A 20000-nucleotide genomic window follows, 5' to 3' on the forward strand; every position below is an offset into this window, starting at 1 on the left:
CTCAGGTAGCCATGGCAACACATGACTTTTCAGGGTGGGGGTGGGGGGGTGTCCACTCACAGAACTTGCAAACTTCAACTTACTTTAACTTTAACTTACTGGTTCAATGTACTTCAGGCTTTCATAAAAAGTAAAGGTTAATCTTACTACATGACCATCCAGCTCAGAATGCAGATGCTGGAATTTGGGTTCTCTGTGGTCTCTGTGGTCTGTGTCTTGCATGACAAGAACAAGGTTCCGCAGTCGCCTGACCGCTCTTGTTATTTATAAATTGCTTGGTTGGTAAAACGTCAGCAACTCAGACATAGTACCTCTGCTCGTAAGAAAGACATTTCGAATTTGTCCCTTTTTCCGTGTACAGGGGGATTTATGTGTGTTTTTTGAAATTAGAAAAACCTAATTTCAAAAAACATGCAAGCATCAGCCATTTTGCCAATTAGAAATTCATCACACAGACATCCCATAACCCAGAGCAGAGACAGAATGACGTCTTCTATACTGGGTCAAAGCTGTAATAGCGCTTGTAAGCAGTCTGGGTATACAATGCCGAAATCTTGTCGAGAATGAAATCCCAGCAGCTGTACTGTGGACCAGAGAGAAAGCGCCCAATCCCTCCTGGGTCAGCTGCCTCACTCTGATCCTGTTTAGCTAGTCCATTTGACACCCAGCCCAGGGATTATCCCCAAAAGACCATGTTCCTCTTCTTTCATAATCACTAGGCCACAGAGGCTACTCACACTCACACTAATGGTCGGGTCACTGTCTCTCGTCTGTGGTGAGGTTAAGTGGTTATGGTATTACAGTGCAGCTGTTATGGATGAAGTTGCTGTGCGTGTGTGTGTGTGTGTGTGTGTGTGTGTGAGTGTGTGTGTGTGTGTGTGTGTGTGTGTGTGTGCTTGTGTGTGTGTGTGTGTGTGTTGCCCACATTGGCCAAACACTACTTTCACTAAACATTTATTTGAACACTTGATATTCGGTAATGCTGAGCCCCAAGAAATGCATTGCAGGATGTAGAATTACTTCACATCCTGCACTATGTTCAAATTGAGTTTGTGTGTCCCAGGTGAGAGACTGCCCAAGCCTGACAAGGGTAAGATGCGCTTCCACAAGATCGCCAATGTCAACAAAGCTCTGGACTACATCTGCAGCAAGGGGGTTAAACTGGTGTCCATTGGTGCTGAGGGTGAGTGTGAGTGTGTGTGTGTGTGTGTATTCTTGTGCATGTCTGTTTCTATTTGTTGTTTTTTTTTCATGTTATTTGAAACTGATTGAAATGGGGTGGTGAAAACAATACAATGGAATACAGTTCACCAGCACCACAAACTGCAGCCTCCAAAATGAACCCATTGAACTTGATACTGATTTATCATCCTTTATAAAGCAAGATTTATTGCAGAACTACTGCATGTAAGTACTTATATGATATTCAATATGTGTGTACACAAGGCTAAGGATGCAAGTGTTTGTGTGTCTGCATTGTGTACAGTGTTGGGAGGGTTACTTTCAAAACATATTCCGTTACAGAATACAGAATACATGCCCAAAAATGTAATTTGTAACGTATTCCGTTACGTATTCTGAATACTTAGATTACTTCCGCATTGAATTGCATTTTATAAGTGTAGGAATGCAGCCATCAAATCCTGCTTAGGCCTACAGTAACTAAACAGGCCTATTCTGGTGTGTTCTTCTGTTCCAAATGGCCCACATAGGAGAATGTAAAGTCAACTAAGCTACCTGATACAACTTTAAAATAGCAAGGTGACCACTAAAACTACAGCAGGCGACTAGGCTAATTAAAACAAACAAAATAAATAGGCCTAGGATACTTTAAGGGCGTAGCCAGAAATTATAATTAAGGTGTGCCTGTGAGATGTTTCGGTGGCATCAACCCAGTACAAGTGAGGGGCGCATATGACAGGTGGAACGCAAATGACCTGTAAATGTAAACACGATGGGCTACTGTACATCAGTGCTCTCAAAATGAACGTGATCGCGTATGACAAATCAAAAACCGCACGTTATATGCTACTTGCAAGAATAATTCTTCAGAGGCTGCACCATATAATCCATTTTAAAACGTAAATGTAGATCTAATTAGAAAAAATAATAATCCATAAAGCTATTTTAAGTTAGAATAAAAAACTTAGAATGCAGTGCTGTTTTAGAGATTGGTTTTATTGTAGGTCTAAATCAACACGTGAACTAGGCTTTTTATTGCTTAGCAAACTGTGTAACCGATTGGCCGAAGTAGCCTGAGCTATTAATAGGCAACTTGGGAAAATATAATTTGAACAGATATCAGGAACCACGATCAGTGAGGAACAGGAGTTACATCCACTTACTTTACACCTAATTTGCTGTGCAAACAGTCATTTCAGGGTCTCCGATGACGCGTCCATAATGCGTGGTAGCTGCGTTTTGAGGCTAGTGCAAGACGGCGGGGCTTGAATTTAAACAATTTCATCATAGATTGCTTTCAGGAGCTTCTGGGAAATGGAGTTGCCTTAATTTATTTAGAGAGTGAATAAACTTATGAAACAGAGAAGTATCGTCATGTAATCCATTGATTTCAACAATGTAGCCTAACTGTATTCTAAATACCAACTATTTAACTTGTAACTGTATCGGAATACAGTTACTCATAATTTGTATTCTGAATACGTAACGCCGGTACATGTATTCCGTTACTCCCCAACACTGATTGTGTATGTCTGGGGTAGAGAGTTATTAAGACAGAGTAGCTATGAAGGCCTTGGCGATGGCAGGATGTTTATTTCCGTCAAAGCATTGCATGCTGGTCCAGATGACCTTGGTTGCCATGGTTTCCAATCAAACCCATGCCTGCACTCTGTGTTCCCATAGAAATTGTGGACGGAAATGTGAAGATGACTCTGGGTATGATCTGGACAATCATTCTGCGTTTCGCCATCCAGGACATCTCTGTGGAGGGTACAAACACACACACACACACACACACAAAGACATACGCACAGAATCTGATTGCATTCACTTATACATAATGTTAATACACAACAATTTACTATTAGAAAAAACATATCTTTCAAGCACTTAACACACGAGCACATGCAATCACACATACAGACATAATATATTGCACACAGACATAAACATATGTACACTGTAAGCAATGTTAAATGTGTGAGTGTGTGTGTGTGTGTTTTCTGTCCCCCACAGAGACCTCTGCCAAAGAGGGTCTCCTTCTGTGGTGCCAGAGGAAGACTGCCCCCTACAGGAATGTCAATGTACAGAACTTCCACATCAGGTATAGCATACAGTACACACACACACACACACACACACACACATGTACACAGAAAATCATTTTTCTTTTGATTTTCTTTAAAAGGTTTCCTTTTGATTTCCTTGGACTCTTGTTCATTTCCTGATCACCATATCTATCTTGTGTTTCTCTCTCCTCTCGTCTCTTTTCTGTCCTCTTCCTATTCTTTGCTTTCTTCCCTCGTCCCAATCTCACTTCGCCAACTTTGCCACTTTGCTCTCGTTCCCTCCTGTCCATGTTTCCTCCTCTGCTCTTCTATCCTTACCTTGTCACCATCCCACCTCCCCTCTTCTCTTTTCTACATTTTTTCTTATCTGTCCTCATGTCTTTTCTACCCACCCTCTCCTCTCCTCCTCACCTCTCCTTTTCCCCTCACCCCTCCTCTCGTCTACTGTCCTTCTCACCCCTCCTCTCTATTCCTCTTCTCCCTGGTTCCTCTCTTCCTCTCCTCCTCTCATCTGCTCCCTCGTTCCTCTCCTCCGTCTCCAGTTGGAAGGATGGTCTGGCTCTGTGTGCCCTCATCCACAGGCACAGACCTGACCTCATTGACTACTCCAAACTGAGAAAGGTGCTCATCTCTCTCTCCTCCCCACCATTCCTCTCTCTCTCTACCTTTCTGTCTTCCCAAGTGTTTCTATCTATCTATCTATCTATCTATCTATCTGTCTCTGTCTGTCTGTCTGTCTGTCTGTCTACACTGTAAACCTGAACATTCAAACTAATTTATCAAAATATTTAATAAAGCCGATTACCTTATTTTCTTATAATTATTTACTCCATCAATTTAACCTAAAACAAATATTTGATTTGACTACCAGTAACTGAACTATTACATTTAAGGTGACTCACATTTTTTCAATATGCGTCTCCGCAATGGTTACCCTGACTATACTGCATTTACCAGAATTCATCAACATTTAACTACCAGCACATGTCATCATCATAAAGATACGACTCATGCTAACATTGCATTAGCATTTTAGTGCAGCCAATACTGTCAAATGCACACCCTGACAACAATATTTGATTAGTTCAAAGTTTTTTAGGAAAGAATCATTGGAGTCAATTCTTCAGTATGACACGCATAACTGAGTTATGTTAACTGAGATCTTTTGTTTAGGTTGACTGTGAGTGTTTGATCCATCTATGGTGGGAATAAAGCATACATGTCCAAACACCATTTTCCAAATTATATTTATACTTTGTAATTCAACTTGAAGTATAGCGAACAACTGTCGACAACAGTCATGTTTGATTACTGTATTTTATGTTGTTGAAAAGGATCGTCGGAATCTAGGCAACACTAAAACAGTTAAGTTGTCTTTTAAACTAGTATTTTTGAGTTTAAAAAAATCATAGTTATGAGTTACTGTCAGTTTTCAAAGATCAAGTTATTTTAAATCATTAATCATTTGAGTTCGGGTGTACAGTGAATCTGTCTGTCTCTTTCTCTCCCACACGCTCAGTGATGCTCAATTTTTTCTCTCTTCATCTGTCGCTTTTTCTCTTGTCTTTGGTTCCCTGCTCTTAGATTTATGCGCATCCTCGCCCACACACACCTCACTCTAGTTGAGAAATGCTGTGCTGATGGGTCCGATGGATTCCATTTCAAGCACTCAACCACTTATGAGTTTTTGTTTGGAATAATAAATCACCAGTTGGTTGAAACTTTTGCATAAAATAAACAGTTAAGCAGTTAAATTTCTATATGAACTTTGGGCCTGTACCCTGTACTTGATGTACATTAATAACTGACTACTTTTCAACTGGGCCTTCTGTTAATAATTACAAGATTTATATTAATGGCAAATAACAAATAGTGTAAAAATCTGCTGTAATTGCACTATTTAACAGTCTGTCTCCCTGACCCTGCCTCTAGGATGACCCCATTGGAAACCTAAACACTGCCTTTGAGGTCGCTGAGAAGTATCTGGACATCCCCAAGATGTTGGACGCTGAGGGTGAGTCTGCTTTAAGAATGACACAGAGAGGGCTTGGTGCCAATTTTAATTGAGAATGTATGTGCGGTGTGGCATATAAATAAAGCAAATGCCAGTGTCAATCTTGTTGCGCATTAAATTAGGTACATAATGGCCATTCTGCATTCTAGAATGCAGTCTCACAGGGAGGCTACTCTGGGCACATCATTCTAGAATGCAGTCTCACAGGGAGGCTACTCTGGGCACATAACTGAAGCATTACATTCCATTCGGGTTGCATCAGCTGCAACAATCCATGTACACTGTAATCAATGGAACTTGCTAGACCAGACGTGATAGTGGCGCGTACATTCGAAAAAAAATAGAGCAGTCTTTCTAAAGCGATTTTTTCTTTCTGAAAATGGAGCGTTTCATTTGCGGACCTGGTGTAGGTCGAGTGTTAGTGTTGGAAGAGATATAGGCCAAATATGGTCTGTATCTATTCCTGCCACCCATTAAATACTTATCCCAATGTTTGCATTGACTTTTCTTGTTTCTTCATCTTCCTATCTTCCTGTGTCTCTCCATCTCTCTCTCTCTCTCTGTCATAAAGATATTGTGAACACCCCCAAACCTGATGAGAAGGCTATTATGACCTATGTGTCCTGCTTCTACCATGCTTTTGCTGGTGCTGAGCAGGTGAGCTGTGTGTGGTGTGTCTGTGTGGTAAATGTCAATTGTACTATACACTTATTGTACTGCTCAATCTTTAGGTTGGAGTAAAAAACAAATATGAAATACTGCCCTAATTAAAAAGCCAGCAATCCTACCGCAACACAGCTGAGGTTAATACACTACATACATCACTGTAATAACTATTGACTTATTCTCTCCTTCTTGTTTTTCTCTCTCCCTGCCTGTATGTCTATGTGTATGTCTTCCTGTCTATTTCCTTGTCGGCCTGTCTGTCCATCTGTCTGTCTCTTCCTCAGGCTGAGACTGCAGCCAACAGGATCTGTAAGGTTCTGGCTGTGAACCAGGAGAATGAGAGACTCATGGAGGAGTATGAGAAACTGGCCAGTGAGGTGAGTGGGTGTACCTCCCAAAGGGCCTCCTCAGCGAGCTGCGCCCTGAAGCCCAGTCCAAGGCCTCATGAGCGAGCTCCGTCATGAAGCCGTCTGTGTTGACTACTCCAAAACAGCTTCCTTTAGTCTGCCATGCAGTGGCGGTTCTAGGATTTTTCTGAGACAGGGGCCACAAAGGGGCCACATCATACACTGAGGGGCCAAGAACCGGTCAACATCTATGCACAGAAAATCCCTTGTTCAGTAAGTCAGTGGTGTAGTCTATGTGATATACAGGACTATGCAGTATACCCACTTAAAAAGCATCACCATCTCAGTATACCCACTTAAAATAGGCAAGGAAAGGTATTAACATTTGGGGTTGATCACAGTATACCCACTACAGCTAACTAGACTACACCACCACAGCACCCACCACAGCAGTAAGGTGCATATATTTCACCAGTCTCACCTTGTTCAAATACTTTTGCTAAAAAACTAAAAAGCCAATATAAATCTTTTTCCCATTTATTTATAATGTGCATTGAAAACACAATATATAAAACTAAAATATAATAGACACTTCAGCGGAAATGCATTGATAAGAGAAACCACCTTCACTGCCAGTTTGCATACATTTAAACAAACAAACAAACACACATACACACACACAGCATGTGAGCAACAACTACATCATATTTACACTATTATTTTTTTCAACAATTATTTTTACAATGGTCTGATTTGGAATGGTCTTTGAATCACCGTCTTGCTTCCAGTTACAAAAGTCTGATTCTGATTTGAAGAAAGACGATGGGGAATTTGGAAGCGAAAAAATTATGGAAGGGGTAGCAAAACACTAAATATGGAATACTCCAACCATTTGAAGTCTTTGTATTAGAAGTCATTTAGTGGCCTCTTCCTATTTCCATGCTGTATCTTGCGGAATACATTTCAGGGCTCTACAGTGCGCCCATTTCACTCGCACATGCGAGTAAAAATGATGGCGTGCGAGTGCAAAATAATATTTAGGCGCACTGGTGCGAATGACTTCAATGTTTGTCTACAAAATACACCGCAACATCAAGAAACATGACTGGTGCAAACCATAGAATCACGTCGCAAATGCAGCATAAAAACTACACCTCCCTACTAAACTTTAGCAGTTTCGCGTTGTGACTCGCTAGTAGTCGCTTCTATCAAATCCAAGAGTACGCAGAAAAAGTGGAAAGTTAGACTAGCCAGCCAAGATGCAAAGATTGACGAAATTAGTTCTTCTATCCACCGAATTCATCGGATATCGGAGGAACAGGATGAGATTCTGAGAATGCAGTGAGAGAAGGAAAGGTAACCTAACATGCCTTTTAGCCCAGTTGACGTATTGGCTGCAATATTGTGCAAAATATAGCTGTAGCGAACAGGCACAAAAGTAGCTTCCCGTAATACTCCCATTTTATTCAAAGGTAGAACGCTACCGACAACTCCAGACTTCCACGCATGCTTGTTTGTTTACACCGAATACAAGCTGAAGTGCAAAACGAAAGTAGGCCTAACGTTTGCCTACTGCCCCCATCAATGCAGATATTTCAAATAAAAAGTAAAAGTATAAAAAATATATATATCCTTGATTAGCCTATGTTGGGTTTTGTGGAAGAGAAAATGGACTGTTTAAGTAGTAGTATTAGGCAGTATGCAGTCAGATAGCTCAATGAAACTCTACTTTGAGACAGAATTCATGCGAAGTCCATGAATCAAATAAACTCAGAATAGTGGTTAATAACTTTGCAATGAGAGCTCACATTAACTCTACAAAAACGTAGTGTTAGCTAACATTACCCCTCAATTAGGCCTGCATTCTCATGAGATTTAACGTTAATGTTAGCAGCTGCTAAACCTTTTCCTCAAGCGAAAAATCAAACGCACTGGCGCATGTAATGTTGGACCCCAAACAAACAGGATGTTCATTTCTCTGCAGTGCCATTTCATATAACGCCATTCAAAAATGTCATACATTAATGTTAACCTGACTCTCATTAATGTTACCTTACCATGCATAAAATCTATCAGCATGCCAACAATGAATTCAAACCTGAACTCAGGTAACCTAACGTTAAGTTAATGTTAACAGTTCACTGACTAAGTTACGTTAGCAGCTTGCTGCTGCTTCATAATTTAATTGACAAACCTAACAGCAACAAATAAACGTCCTTTTCACATATTAATGATAACTCACATAGCCTAGATTTGTGACTCACCAAGAAACTTCTGTGGAGGATGAAACGCTGCCATTGATTGGTTCTTCACGCTAGCTGATACTTTCGTTAGCCAAATGTATCAGTTCTTCACATTAGCCGAGAGTTCTCTGGTTAGCCAAATGTATTCTTTCTTTCGTGCACAGACCTAAGCAGTTCTTTGTGTGCTTTAGCTTTCAAGCTTCAAAAGGTGCATTACTGGCACCAGTTGTTTGGGAATGGAATTGCATCTCTGATCATCGTTCTCAACAAGTTTGACATTTATTGATGATTGCCGGTACAGGGGCCATTCAGGGGCCAATGAAATTTCAGGTGGGGCCATGGCCCCTGTGGCCCCGCCCCTAAAACCGCCCCTGCTGCCATGTATCATTTAATGTGATGTTAATACTGTGCTATATTTAATTACAAGTACTGTAATACAGTTAATGCTCAGTAAACACAGAGAACACAGTGCAATACATCATCACAATTTTTGAACATGTTTTCTTTCTCTTTCTTCTCCCCTCCCTGTACCTTGATTCTTCTCTCACATTATACCTGAATCTCTCCACCCTATCCTTCTCTCTCCCTCTTTCTCTCTATCCCTCTCCCCTCTCTCGCTGTTTCCCTCCCTCCACCACTCACTCTTCATGCCTCTCTTTTCATCACTCTCTCTCCATCCCTCTCTTTCTCCCTCCACATCTCTCACTCTCTCTCCATCCCTCTCTTTCCTCCCTTTTTCCACCCCCTTCCCTCCCTCCCTCTCTCTCTCTCTCTCTCTCTCTCTCTCACTCTCTCTCAGCTGCTGGAGTGGATCCGCCGCACCATCCCCTGGCTGGAGAACCGCGTGGCTGAGCAGACCATGCGCGCCATGCAACAGAAGCTGGAGGACTTCCGCGACTACCGCCGTGTGCACAAGCCACCCCGCGTGCAGGAGAAGTGCCAGCTGGAGATCAACTTCAACACGCTGCAGACCAAGCTGCGCCTCAGCAACCGCCCCGCCTTCATGCCCTCCGAGGGCAAGATGGTGTCGGTGAGTGGACACACGTCCGGCATGAACAGGCAAACTAGGCCACAGGACACACTGTCACGATTGGTGCTGACATGCTGGACACCCACCTACAATGGCACCGAATATGCCACAAGTAACCTGCCCACTTTGATGCCCTCTTAGGGCAAGATGGTCAGTGAGTGGACACACGTACTGCTTTAACTAAGCAGCAAAACACATTGACATGAGTGCCGCGCGGTGTTTTGTAGACGCCTACCTAAAATTGCACTGAATATGTGCAAACAGCCCGCCTTGATGGCCACTGAGGGCGAGATGGTGTCACTGAGTGGAGATATGTCTGAAGATAGTGGAGATAGGCCATGAAGCAGCCTGGTGCACATAGCATGCTGGTGTGTAGACGCCTACATAGTATGGCACCAAATATGCCTGAGTAACCGGCCCGCCTTCAATGCCTCTGAGAGCGAGGCGGCATAATATATTGGCACGGCAGTGCCCAAGAACGCAAAGTGCCCATAAACATGATGTCAGTTCCACTTCTCGTGGGCACCCACTTGAGTCCAGAGAATTATTTCACTGCATTGCATCAGCAGCAGAGCAGTGAACATGCACTCATCCTGTCAGTGGAAGAGCACAAAGCACATGACATGTGCAGGACTTGTGGTCTTCGGAGCCCTGATATAGACAGATATGCAGACACAAAACTGTCTGTCTCAAAGCCAGAAAACTGACTCTCAAAGTAGATATTTTTTTAAATGCCACTTGGAAAACTGTGAATGTAATCAAAGGAAACTTCATCAAAATTCTGCTTAAAGCCCTAGAGCTAAGTGTAAAGTGCAATGAAAATCTAAAATTGCCTGCTGTTGACAGTATTTATACCAAATCCAGCATCCTTGTGATTCTCTAAGTGGATGTTTTTTGTACATACAAATGAGGCTATAATAACAAGAAATGGCTTCAAAATAATTTGCAGAATATACCCCAGGGCTAAGAAGTAGTACAGCAAAGGTCTGAAAGTAGTGTGCTTCTGATTCACTTAGCTCGATTAGTAATTCTGCCCTGAGGGATCAAAAATTAGGTAATTGAGGTGCAAGACTGATGAAAACTAGCTTTCAGGGGAGCACTCTCTCCCTCTGACACACACTCACTCAGCCGGTGCTTCAGTGTCTGTGAGGGTGTTAAAATGGCCTCCTTGTTGTCTGTGGTGTGTGGGCACATGAAAATCATTCTCATATCATTTATGTCTTTTTGTGTGGTGCTTGAGTGTACACGTCTTTCCTCTGTCTATGCTGTAGATTGTAGGACATTTGCTTACGTCTGTGTTAATGTCGGACATCACAAACAGCTGCTAACTCTTTATTTGTTCTGTGGGTGTTACAAACAGCTGTCTGTCATGTGGCTTTAGGGTATTGTTAACACTGCTAACTTGTTGTGTGGGTGAAAGATACTGTCTCCTGTGAAGAAACTAACTCCTGTGTTCTGTGCGTATAGGACAAGGTTAACTGCTCTCTGTCCTGTAGCTGTAGGACATTGCTAATGCCTGTGGGACATTGCTATCTCCTGTCTGTCTTGTGGCTGTTGGACATTGCTAACCGCTGTCTGTCCTGTAACTGTAAGACATTGCTAATGCCTATAGTACATGGCTGACTCCTGTCTGTCCTGTGGTTGTCGGACATTGCTAACATCTGTAGGAATTTGCTAACACCAGTCTGTACTGTGGCTGTAGGACATTGCTAACTCCTGGATGTGGCTAACCTCTGTCTATCCTGTGGCTGTTGGACGTTGCTAACTCCTGTCTGTACTGTGTCTATATTACTTTGCTAACTCTTGTCTGTTCTGCAGTTGTAGGACATTGCTAATGCCTGCCTATCCTGTTACTGTAGGACATTGCTAACACCGGTCTCTGGTTGTAGGACATTGCTAACACCTGTCTGCATATGATTGTAGGACATTGCTAACGCCTGGAAGGGCCTGGAACAGGTGGAGAAGGGCTATGAAGAGTGGCTCCTCACCGAGATCCGCCGCTTGGAAAGACTCGACCACCTGGCTGAGAAGTTCAAGCAGAAGTGCTCTCTCCATGAGAGCTGGACTGGAGGTACTGTAAAGAGCACAATGCAACATCACCATACACTATTGGCAGAGGAGTTACAACCAATCAGGAGCTTGTTTAGTTGTGTGTGTGTTTGTGCCTAGAGAAAGGTTTAGCACACGCTGGTAAATCAAGGACTGTGAACACCAGGTGCAGGCTGATTTATGAAAGATTGATGCTGTGTTCTGATATGTAGGGTCAGGTTGTTAATTATACATGAACACACTCTATTGGGAACACTTTGAAACTCTTGTATAATTGAACATAGGCACCTGCATGAGTAAATGATAAGAGTGCCACCAGTCTCGAGTATTTTATGGAGATAATAACAGTCTCTCATACCTTTCATTGATTATTTCCCTTCTTTTTTCTTTCTCTGGCTTTCATATTGTCAGTATTTTGCACATACTTAATTTTCCACCACTATTTGAACCAATTTTACCCCATTTTATCTCTAGTTTTCGTGTGATTGTCCTTGCATTATTATATGGTACCAGGATTCACAAAGGGAAACCCAGTTATTGGCTTTGGTCAGCTCATGCTGTAGTTCATATCAGCTTTGGTTGAAATTTAATTCTGTCTCTTATTCTATTTCTCTGTCCGTCTCTCCATCTTACTTCTTATCAACTCTCCATCTCTTTCTCTCTCTTTATCCCGTTTTCCCTCTCACTATCCCCCTCTCTCTCATTCTCTCTCTATCTCATTATCTCTCTCTCTCTTTCTCTTTTTCCATCCCTCAGGTAAGGAGGGCCTGCTCTCCCAGAAGGACTATGAGTCGGCATCTCTGATGGAGATCCGCGCTCTGATGAGGAAGCACGAGGCCTTTGAGAGTGACCTGGCCGCCCACCAGGACCGTGTGGAGCAGATTGCCGCCATTGCCCAGGAGCTCAAGTAAGAGACAGAGGGAGGGAGAGGGAGGGAGGGAGGGAGGGAGAGCAAAGGACAGGGAGGAGGAAGGGATCTCAAGTAAGAGAGGGAAGAAACTGAGAGAGCTTAGAAGCTCATTAAGAGGGAGAGCGAGAGTGAGAGAGAGAGAGAGAGAGTCACAAAAAGAGTCGGAGAGTGAGAGAGAGAGAGAGAAAGAGAGGGAGAGAGAGAGGGATGAAACTGGGAGGAAGCTAGAGAGGAAATTAGAAAGACAGAAGCATGGTGACGTATAGAAGAACAGAATGTGGAAAGAGATAAGTAACCTAGACCACCCACTAGGACCACACATTTACTGTATATCAACAGAGAGAGAGAGAGAGAGAGAGAGAGAGAGAGAGAGAGAGAAGGTAAGAGAGAGAGATGAAGAGAGGTGATGAGAGAGAGATTGTGAATGTATACTGTAAGAGACCCAAGAGCAGAGTTTGGCCACCCACTCAGACCCACATGAAACAGACAGACTTTAGGCATCGGCATAAAGCACAGAGGAAAGAGAGTGGGTGGGAGAGAGAGGAGGGAGGGAAGAAAGGAGAGAGAGGGAGTGAGGTAGGGAGGGGAGCAGGGTAGGGAGGTATAGAACATAAGGTAGGTAAGGGAGGGTGACCGGAGCAAACCACAGGACCATATGGAGCAGACAGCAGTTATCAAAGAGAATGACAGGAAAATTCAAAGAGATGACAGGAAAAAACAAACAAGTCGGATAGGAAAGAGAAGGATGTATATTGAGAGAGAGAGAGACAGAGAGAAACATGCAAAACGACAGGAAAGAGATGAGCGACTGATCTGGCTCTGTGCCTGCAAGCAGTAAAACAATGAGAAAGAAAAGAGGCTTATCTGCCCATACTTATACTGTCATGCACTTCCTTCTTCTTTAAAGCTTCAGGTACCAAAGATTAAGATTGGGATCAGTTGTAATGCCTGTGTGTGTGTGTGTGTGTGTGTGTGTGTGTGTGTGTGTGTGTGTGTGTGTGTGTGTGTCTATGCCCGCCTAGTGAGCTGGACTACCATGATGCTTCCACAGTTAATGCCCGCTGCCAGGCTATCTGTGACCAGTGGGACAACCTGGGCACTCTGACCCAGAAGAGGAGGGACTCTCTGGAGGTACTCCACACCCCAACCCCCCACTACAGTCTCACTGTGTCCACACCACAACCCCCCACTACAGTCTCACTGTGTCCACACCCCAAATAAGCAGGCAAATTTGATTTATTTCTTTTGAGACAGACTGCCCGCTCTGCTGTTTGCAAGTGATCAAATCAGATTTGTGGATCTTTATCCATCAATCGTTTTCCTGGTCTGGATGTGCTCTTGTATAGTAATCATGATAACTGCCATCCCATGGCACTTCATGACACGGAGAAAGAGAATTGCAGTGAAAAGTCCAACCTTGAATGGGAGCAAATTTATTCTGACTAAAATTACTGCCTCATAAAGAATTAGATATTTGTAATATGGTGTTTTGTTAATGTTTGGTTCAAATCTCAATGAATGCAATGTCATCGAGAATCGCTAACTGTAACTGTACTTTTTTATACCTCTTTGTACTTAACTTTACCAAATAAAATACTGTACATACATATGGAAGGGGCTGCAAATGACTGGTTTGTGCACTCTCCTGCATATGAGGGCAGGTTTTCTGAAGTTCTCGCTCTCCATGCCCCTTATAGCGTGTGGAGAAGTTGTGGGAGACCATTGACCAGCTGTACCTGGAGTTCGCCAAGAGGGCGGCGCCCTTCAACAACTGGATGGATGGAGCTATGGAGGATCTGCAGGATATGTTCATCGTGCACAGCATTGAGGAGATTCAGGTGTGTGTGTGTGTGTATATTACTGTATATGTTCAATGAGAATGAGTGAGTGAGCCTCTGATGTGACATTTTCACGTTATGGATGTTACGTGTCTGAACCAGTCCTCCACAAACTACATAAAACACATACTTAAGTAGTGAATTTTGATATGAAACAATTGAAGTAGTAATTATGAAAAACTAGCAATGAAATTATTGCATCCTCAGTGCCCACTAAGATCCAGAGGAAGAATCAGGACAAGTAATTTAAAATATAAAAAAATACATAATTTTGTTTTTCTTTCCCGTCATTAATTTTGGTCAATGATTCCCAGGTTACTGAAACACCAGGGAACATGAAACTTGGTGGACACTTTACCATTACATTTTCCAATACAATAAAGAGTTTTATATTAAAATAACTTTTTATTAGTTTTACATTGGTTGTACCACCTGACCATGTAAACTGAACAAGTCTAACTATGAAGAGAAAGTAGCTATTTTTATCAATATTTGAAAGAGATTTACAAACCTTTCACTCATCACAAAGGTCAGTTGGGGTCCTCTTGATAATGTAATATCCTGTTTACTCTTTTCCCCTTATCAATTCCAAATAAAGCTTCTACGAATGCGGTTGCACCACCCTGACATTTCAGATATGCAAATTTCCGGACAAAAGTTTTTTTCAATTTTTCAAACAATTTTAGAGCTATTAAACTAGTAAACTTTGTTTATTTGAAAGGTCTATTTTTAAAATGATGCACCCATATTTATTTATAATTTACTTACCTTTAAAATGTTATATTTAATACTTTTCACATTAATTAATTTGTTCGGACGGTTGCGCCACCTGACATTTTGAGGGTTTGAGATGTCAAAACATAAAATATATATAGTTTTTATGATAAACAGAAACCATAACAAATTATACAGGTTTTATAGAATAAAATGATGCTTGTTATGGATCATATAAAATGATTTTAAACTGAAGTAATGGACTCGGAATCTGCATGTCACGTCATTGACCCAAACACATACACACAGGCAAGCATACACACACACAAACACACGCACAAACACACAAATGAACACTCACTTACACACAGGCACGTATACGCAAGTGCGCGTATGCACACACACACACACACACACACACACACACACACACACACACACACACTCATTTACATGCACATGAGTTGCAAGAGTAGGAGATGGAGACAAATTGGCAAACGTGATTTATTTTTGAGAGAATGTGCAGGACTGAGCGGCGGTCATATTTTGTACCGCTATGCGGTACATCTAGTTTATTGCTCCCGTTACTCGTGTTACTCTGTGGGTATTAGCCACAGAAGATCTGACACTTCAAATGCTGGCACATCGTATTGTAAACCTGTAAATAGTAGAGCTTTCAAATTTCACAGTTTCACATTTCAAATTACACTGTGTTAAACAGACGCAAACGGCAGGCACATCTGCAACAGGAGGTTGCTACGTTAATTCTACCTGCAAAGTCAGCCGTCCTCACCAGATAACACGATAAACGAGTTACTCTACAACAACAGTATAACAATTATGGTCAGATTTTCGTTATTAGGCCACACGAAAATAGGCTGTCAATCACTGGAGGTATTGTAATATTATGTTTTGTTTTGCTAACGCTTAGGCCTTCCTGTAGCTTTGATCAGCTTAATAATCTCTGAAATGTCATTTGGGAACACTAAGGTGGAATGTTTTGAAACTTGCATGCCACCAGAAACATTATCAGACGGCTTTGAGGTAAAATAAAGTCTCCACTTACATAAATTCACATTATGTAACATCCATAACGTCACATCTACAACGTACCATTAAAGGTTTTAAAAGTAAGAAAGGGGCACAATTTGTTCATCACACTACAGTACACTGATATAAATCAGCTTTACACAGAAACTTTGTACATTTGTTGCATCAACACTGTATGTTTAGCATAAACTTTTCCTATAAAACGTCATGAATGTGACATGGCCATATACTTGCTGACTTATAAACAAGAGCCTTACAAATGTAAGGAGCTGTGCTCTTAAGGCAAGCGGAGCATACACATTGCTCTACCATTGCCTTGTCAATCTGGAATTTGTGAAATGATAACAATTTGAGTCCATTTTGTCCCCTTTTTACATTTTTATAATATTGACATGTGAAAATGTTGTTTCTGTATGATGTAAAAAGAGTGTAATTTGAGTGTAAAATCATGTTCAATCAGATTACAAACAAGTTACAAACAATAAAATATAGACCTAAATGAACATTTTAACAACAGTTCTATTTGTGTGTGCACAACTTTTTTTTTTCAAGGGAAGGATGGCCTTTGCATGGAATTTCCCATCTTTTATGTGTAAATGTTCTATACATGTGTCAATGTTCCTGTGCCTAACATGGGCTCCTGTCCTTCCACAGAGCCTGATCACGGCCCATGACCAGTTCAAGGCCACTCTGCCTGAGGCCGATAAGGAGCGCATGGCCACCATGGGTATCCACACCGAGGTGATGAAGATCGCCCAGACCTATGGCATCAAGCTCAGTGGCGTCAACCCCTACACCAACCTCTCGCCACAGGACATTACCAACAAGTGGGAGATGGTGAGTAGATAGAGATAGATAGACAGATAGATAAAGAGAGAGAGAGAGAGCAAGAAAGAGAGAGAGAGGCAACAACAATTTTAGACCTCTTAAAGGCGAACTTCACAACTCAGTTTTGGAATAAAGACACTACACCTTCAATCCCCCCCTCTGCCCCCCCAGGTGAAGCAGCTGGTTCCCCTCAGAGACCAAATGCTGCAGGAGGAGGTTGCCAGGCAACAGGCCAACGAGAGGCTGAGGAGGCAGTTTGCTGCGCAGGCCAACATCATCGGACCCTGGATCCAAACCAAGATGGAGGTCAGACCCGCTGCCATGGCAACACCCGCCTCCTTTGTTCCCTTTTGTTTATTTTTGTTGTTATTTCATGCTATGACATTTTTGTGTGGGCTTAAATGGGTATACGTGAGAAGGAGTTTCTGAGTCAGTTAAGCGTGGTTTGCAAATGCTGGAAAGCTTCCATATATGGAGCATGAGAAGAGCTGATAGTACAATCAGCACCATCTCTGTACACATCCTCCTAATCTCTGTTTCTGTAGCCTTCTAATTAGAGTGCATGAAAATGCAATCTACTGTTATCCGATTTCTTCTTATTAGAGGGCATGAAAATGCACTCTACTGTTATCCGATTCCTTCTTCTTATTTTTCTTCTACGTATTTGTGCATTTAATTCAGCTTCAACCGTTTGACGTAGAAACTTCATTCAAACTGTGTTGCGTAGGTCTTACTTAAGTGACTTCAGCTATGTATTTTTCAACTTTGTAACATTTATACTTTTTGAACTATTAATTAAAAACTGTAGACTTAACATTGGCGATTATGACATCACAGTAGGGCACTTAGAATCCTATGCCAAGTGTTCCGGCCACCTCCAGCAACTGTCTGTCTCAGGCTTTAAGCATACAATCTGGCTCTATTAAGACTACAGATCCTGTTTAACTGCTTCCTCTGCCCACAACTGTTTCAAAATAAAAGTCTCCACTACAATAATTCCCTATTAAATAATTTGACCATTTAAACTATCCAACTATTTAACTTTTCAACTATTCCAACTGTCAGTTATCATCAACTATGCCTCTAGCCTACTATATTAAACCACCACCTACCCAGCAACCAATTTAGCAACCATTGAAATTAAGCATCTACTGTATGTCAGTTTCCATAGCAACCAACATGATTATACTAGCAAACCACTGTAGTAGCCTAACTCCTTTATTTCTGATAGTAGCTACCATGGACACCCTAGCAACAACCTAGAAACGACTTCAAGTACCCTAGCAACAGCCTAGCAACCACATTCACAGTTAAAACCTAGCAACCAACATTAACTTAGCAACCAGCATAGCAACCACCATACTACTCCTCTACTACTACTACTCTAGCAACTGTCAGTTGTCATCAACTTTGACTCCCGTCAACTGTTTCCTCTGCCCACAACTGTTTCAAAGTAAAACTCCTCACTACAATAATTCCATTTTAAATAATTTAACCATTTTAACTATCCAATTATTGTTCAGCCTTTCAAACTGTCAGTTGTCATCAACTATGACTCCTGCCAACTGTTTCCTCTGCCCACAACTTCAACTTCAAAATAAGTCCTCAATACAATAATTTGCTATAAAATAATTTAACTATTTAAACTATTTAACTATTTAACTGTTCGCCATTCCAACTGTAAGCTGTCATCAATTATGGCTCCCCGCCAGCTTTTTCTCTAACTGACCTCCATCTTTTTTTGCTTAGATTATATTTTTAGACAATATTCAACAATATTTCATTCAGCAGCCATTTTGCATTTTCATGCACTCGTAATTCCCTGGAATTACATTTTCTAGTTATTCTTCTTCTAACGGCTTTTCCGCTTCTAACGCGGCTTCAACGTTTAGCATTAGAAACTTCATTCAAACTGCGTTATGTAGGTCTTACTTAGGACAGGTGTGGAATGTATTTTTCATATTTGTAACTTTTATACTTTTTGAACTATTAATTAAAAACTACTGAAAATGTCCCCATAGACTTAACATTGCAGATTATGGCATCACAATAGGGCACTTGGAATCCTATGCCAAGTGTTCCGGCCAGAGCCATATGGTTCCGGCCACCTCCAGCAACTGTCTGTCTCAGGCTTTAAGCATACAATCTGGCTCTCTTAAGACTACAGATCCTGTTCAACTGTTTCCTCTGTCCACAACTGTTTCAAAATAAAAGTCTCCACTACAATAATTCCCTATTAAATAATTTAACCATTTAAACTATCCAAGCCTCTAGCCTACAGTACTATATTAAACCACCACCTACCTAGCAACCAATTTAGCAACCATTGAAATTAAGCATCTATGTCAGTTTCCATAGCAACCAACATGATTATACTAGCAAACCACTGTAGTAACTCCTTTATTTCTGATAGTAGCCACCATGGACACCCTAGCAACAACCTAGCAACGACTTCAAGTACCCTAGCAACAGCCTAGCAACCACATTCACAGTTAAAACCTAGCAACCAGCATAGCAACCACCATACTACTCTACTACTCTAGCAACAGTCAGTTGTCATCAACTTTGACTCCGTCAACTGTTTCCCTCTGCCCACAACTGTTTCAAAGGAAAACTCCTCACTACAATAATTCCATTTTAAATAATTTAACCATTTTAACTATCCAATTATTGTTCAGCCTTTCAAACTGTCAGTTGTCATCAACTACGACTCCTGCCAACTGTTTCCTCTGCCCACAACTGTTTCACAATAAAAGTACTTACTACAATAATTCTCTATTAAATAACCTAACCATTTTCACTATCCAACTATTTAACTGTTCAGCCATTCCAACTGTCAGTCGTCATCAACTACAACCCCCAACTGTTCCCTCTGTCCTCAACTTCAACTTCAAAATAAGTCCTCAATACAATAATTCCCTATTAAATAATTTAAACATTTAAACTATCCAACTTTTTAAATGTTCAACTATTCCAACTGTCAGTTGTCATCAACTACAACTCCCCACCAAACTTTTTTCTCTATCTGATCTCCATCTTTTTACTTGGATTAGATTTTAA

At 41.5% G+C, this 20000-nt stretch overlaps 1 protein-coding gene across 1 annotated transcript in view; it reads left to right on the forward strand.

The window, feature by feature from the left end:
* The window catches only part of actn3b (actinin alpha 3b), a 48411-nt gene that overhangs the window by 18464 nt on the left and 9947 nt on the right, over nt 1-20000 (forward strand). The window contains exons 2-16 of the mRNA XM_048235750.1: nt 1-5; nt 1064-1183; nt 2866-2952; nt 3199-3286; nt 3794-3872; nt 5184-5265; nt 5837-5922; nt 6216-6308; nt 9321-9551; nt 11475-11622; nt 12357-12507; nt 13533-13641; nt 14208-14348; nt 16767-16949; nt 17112-17246. The exon at nt 1-5 is cut by the window's left edge and continues 110 nt beyond it. Coding sequence (XP_048091707.1) covers nt 1-5; nt 1064-1183; nt 2866-2952; nt 3199-3286; nt 3794-3872; nt 5184-5265; nt 5837-5922; nt 6216-6308; nt 9321-9551; nt 11475-11622; nt 12357-12507; nt 13533-13641; nt 14208-14348; nt 16767-16949; nt 17112-17246 — 1738 coding nt within the window. The remainder of the gene's footprint in view (nt 6-1063; nt 1184-2865; nt 2953-3198; nt 3287-3793; nt 3873-5183; nt 5266-5836; nt 5923-6215; nt 6309-9320; nt 9552-11474; nt 11623-12356; nt 12508-13532; nt 13642-14207; nt 14349-16766; nt 16950-17111; nt 17247-20000) is intronic.

This window comes from Alosa alosa, chromosome 24 (assembly GCF_017589495.1).
Source record: "Alosa alosa isolate M-15738 ecotype Scorff River chromosome 24, AALO_Geno_1.1, whole genome shotgun sequence".
Classification (NCBI taxonomy): domain Eukaryota; kingdom Metazoa; phylum Chordata; class Actinopteri; order Clupeiformes; family Clupeidae; genus Alosa; species Alosa alosa.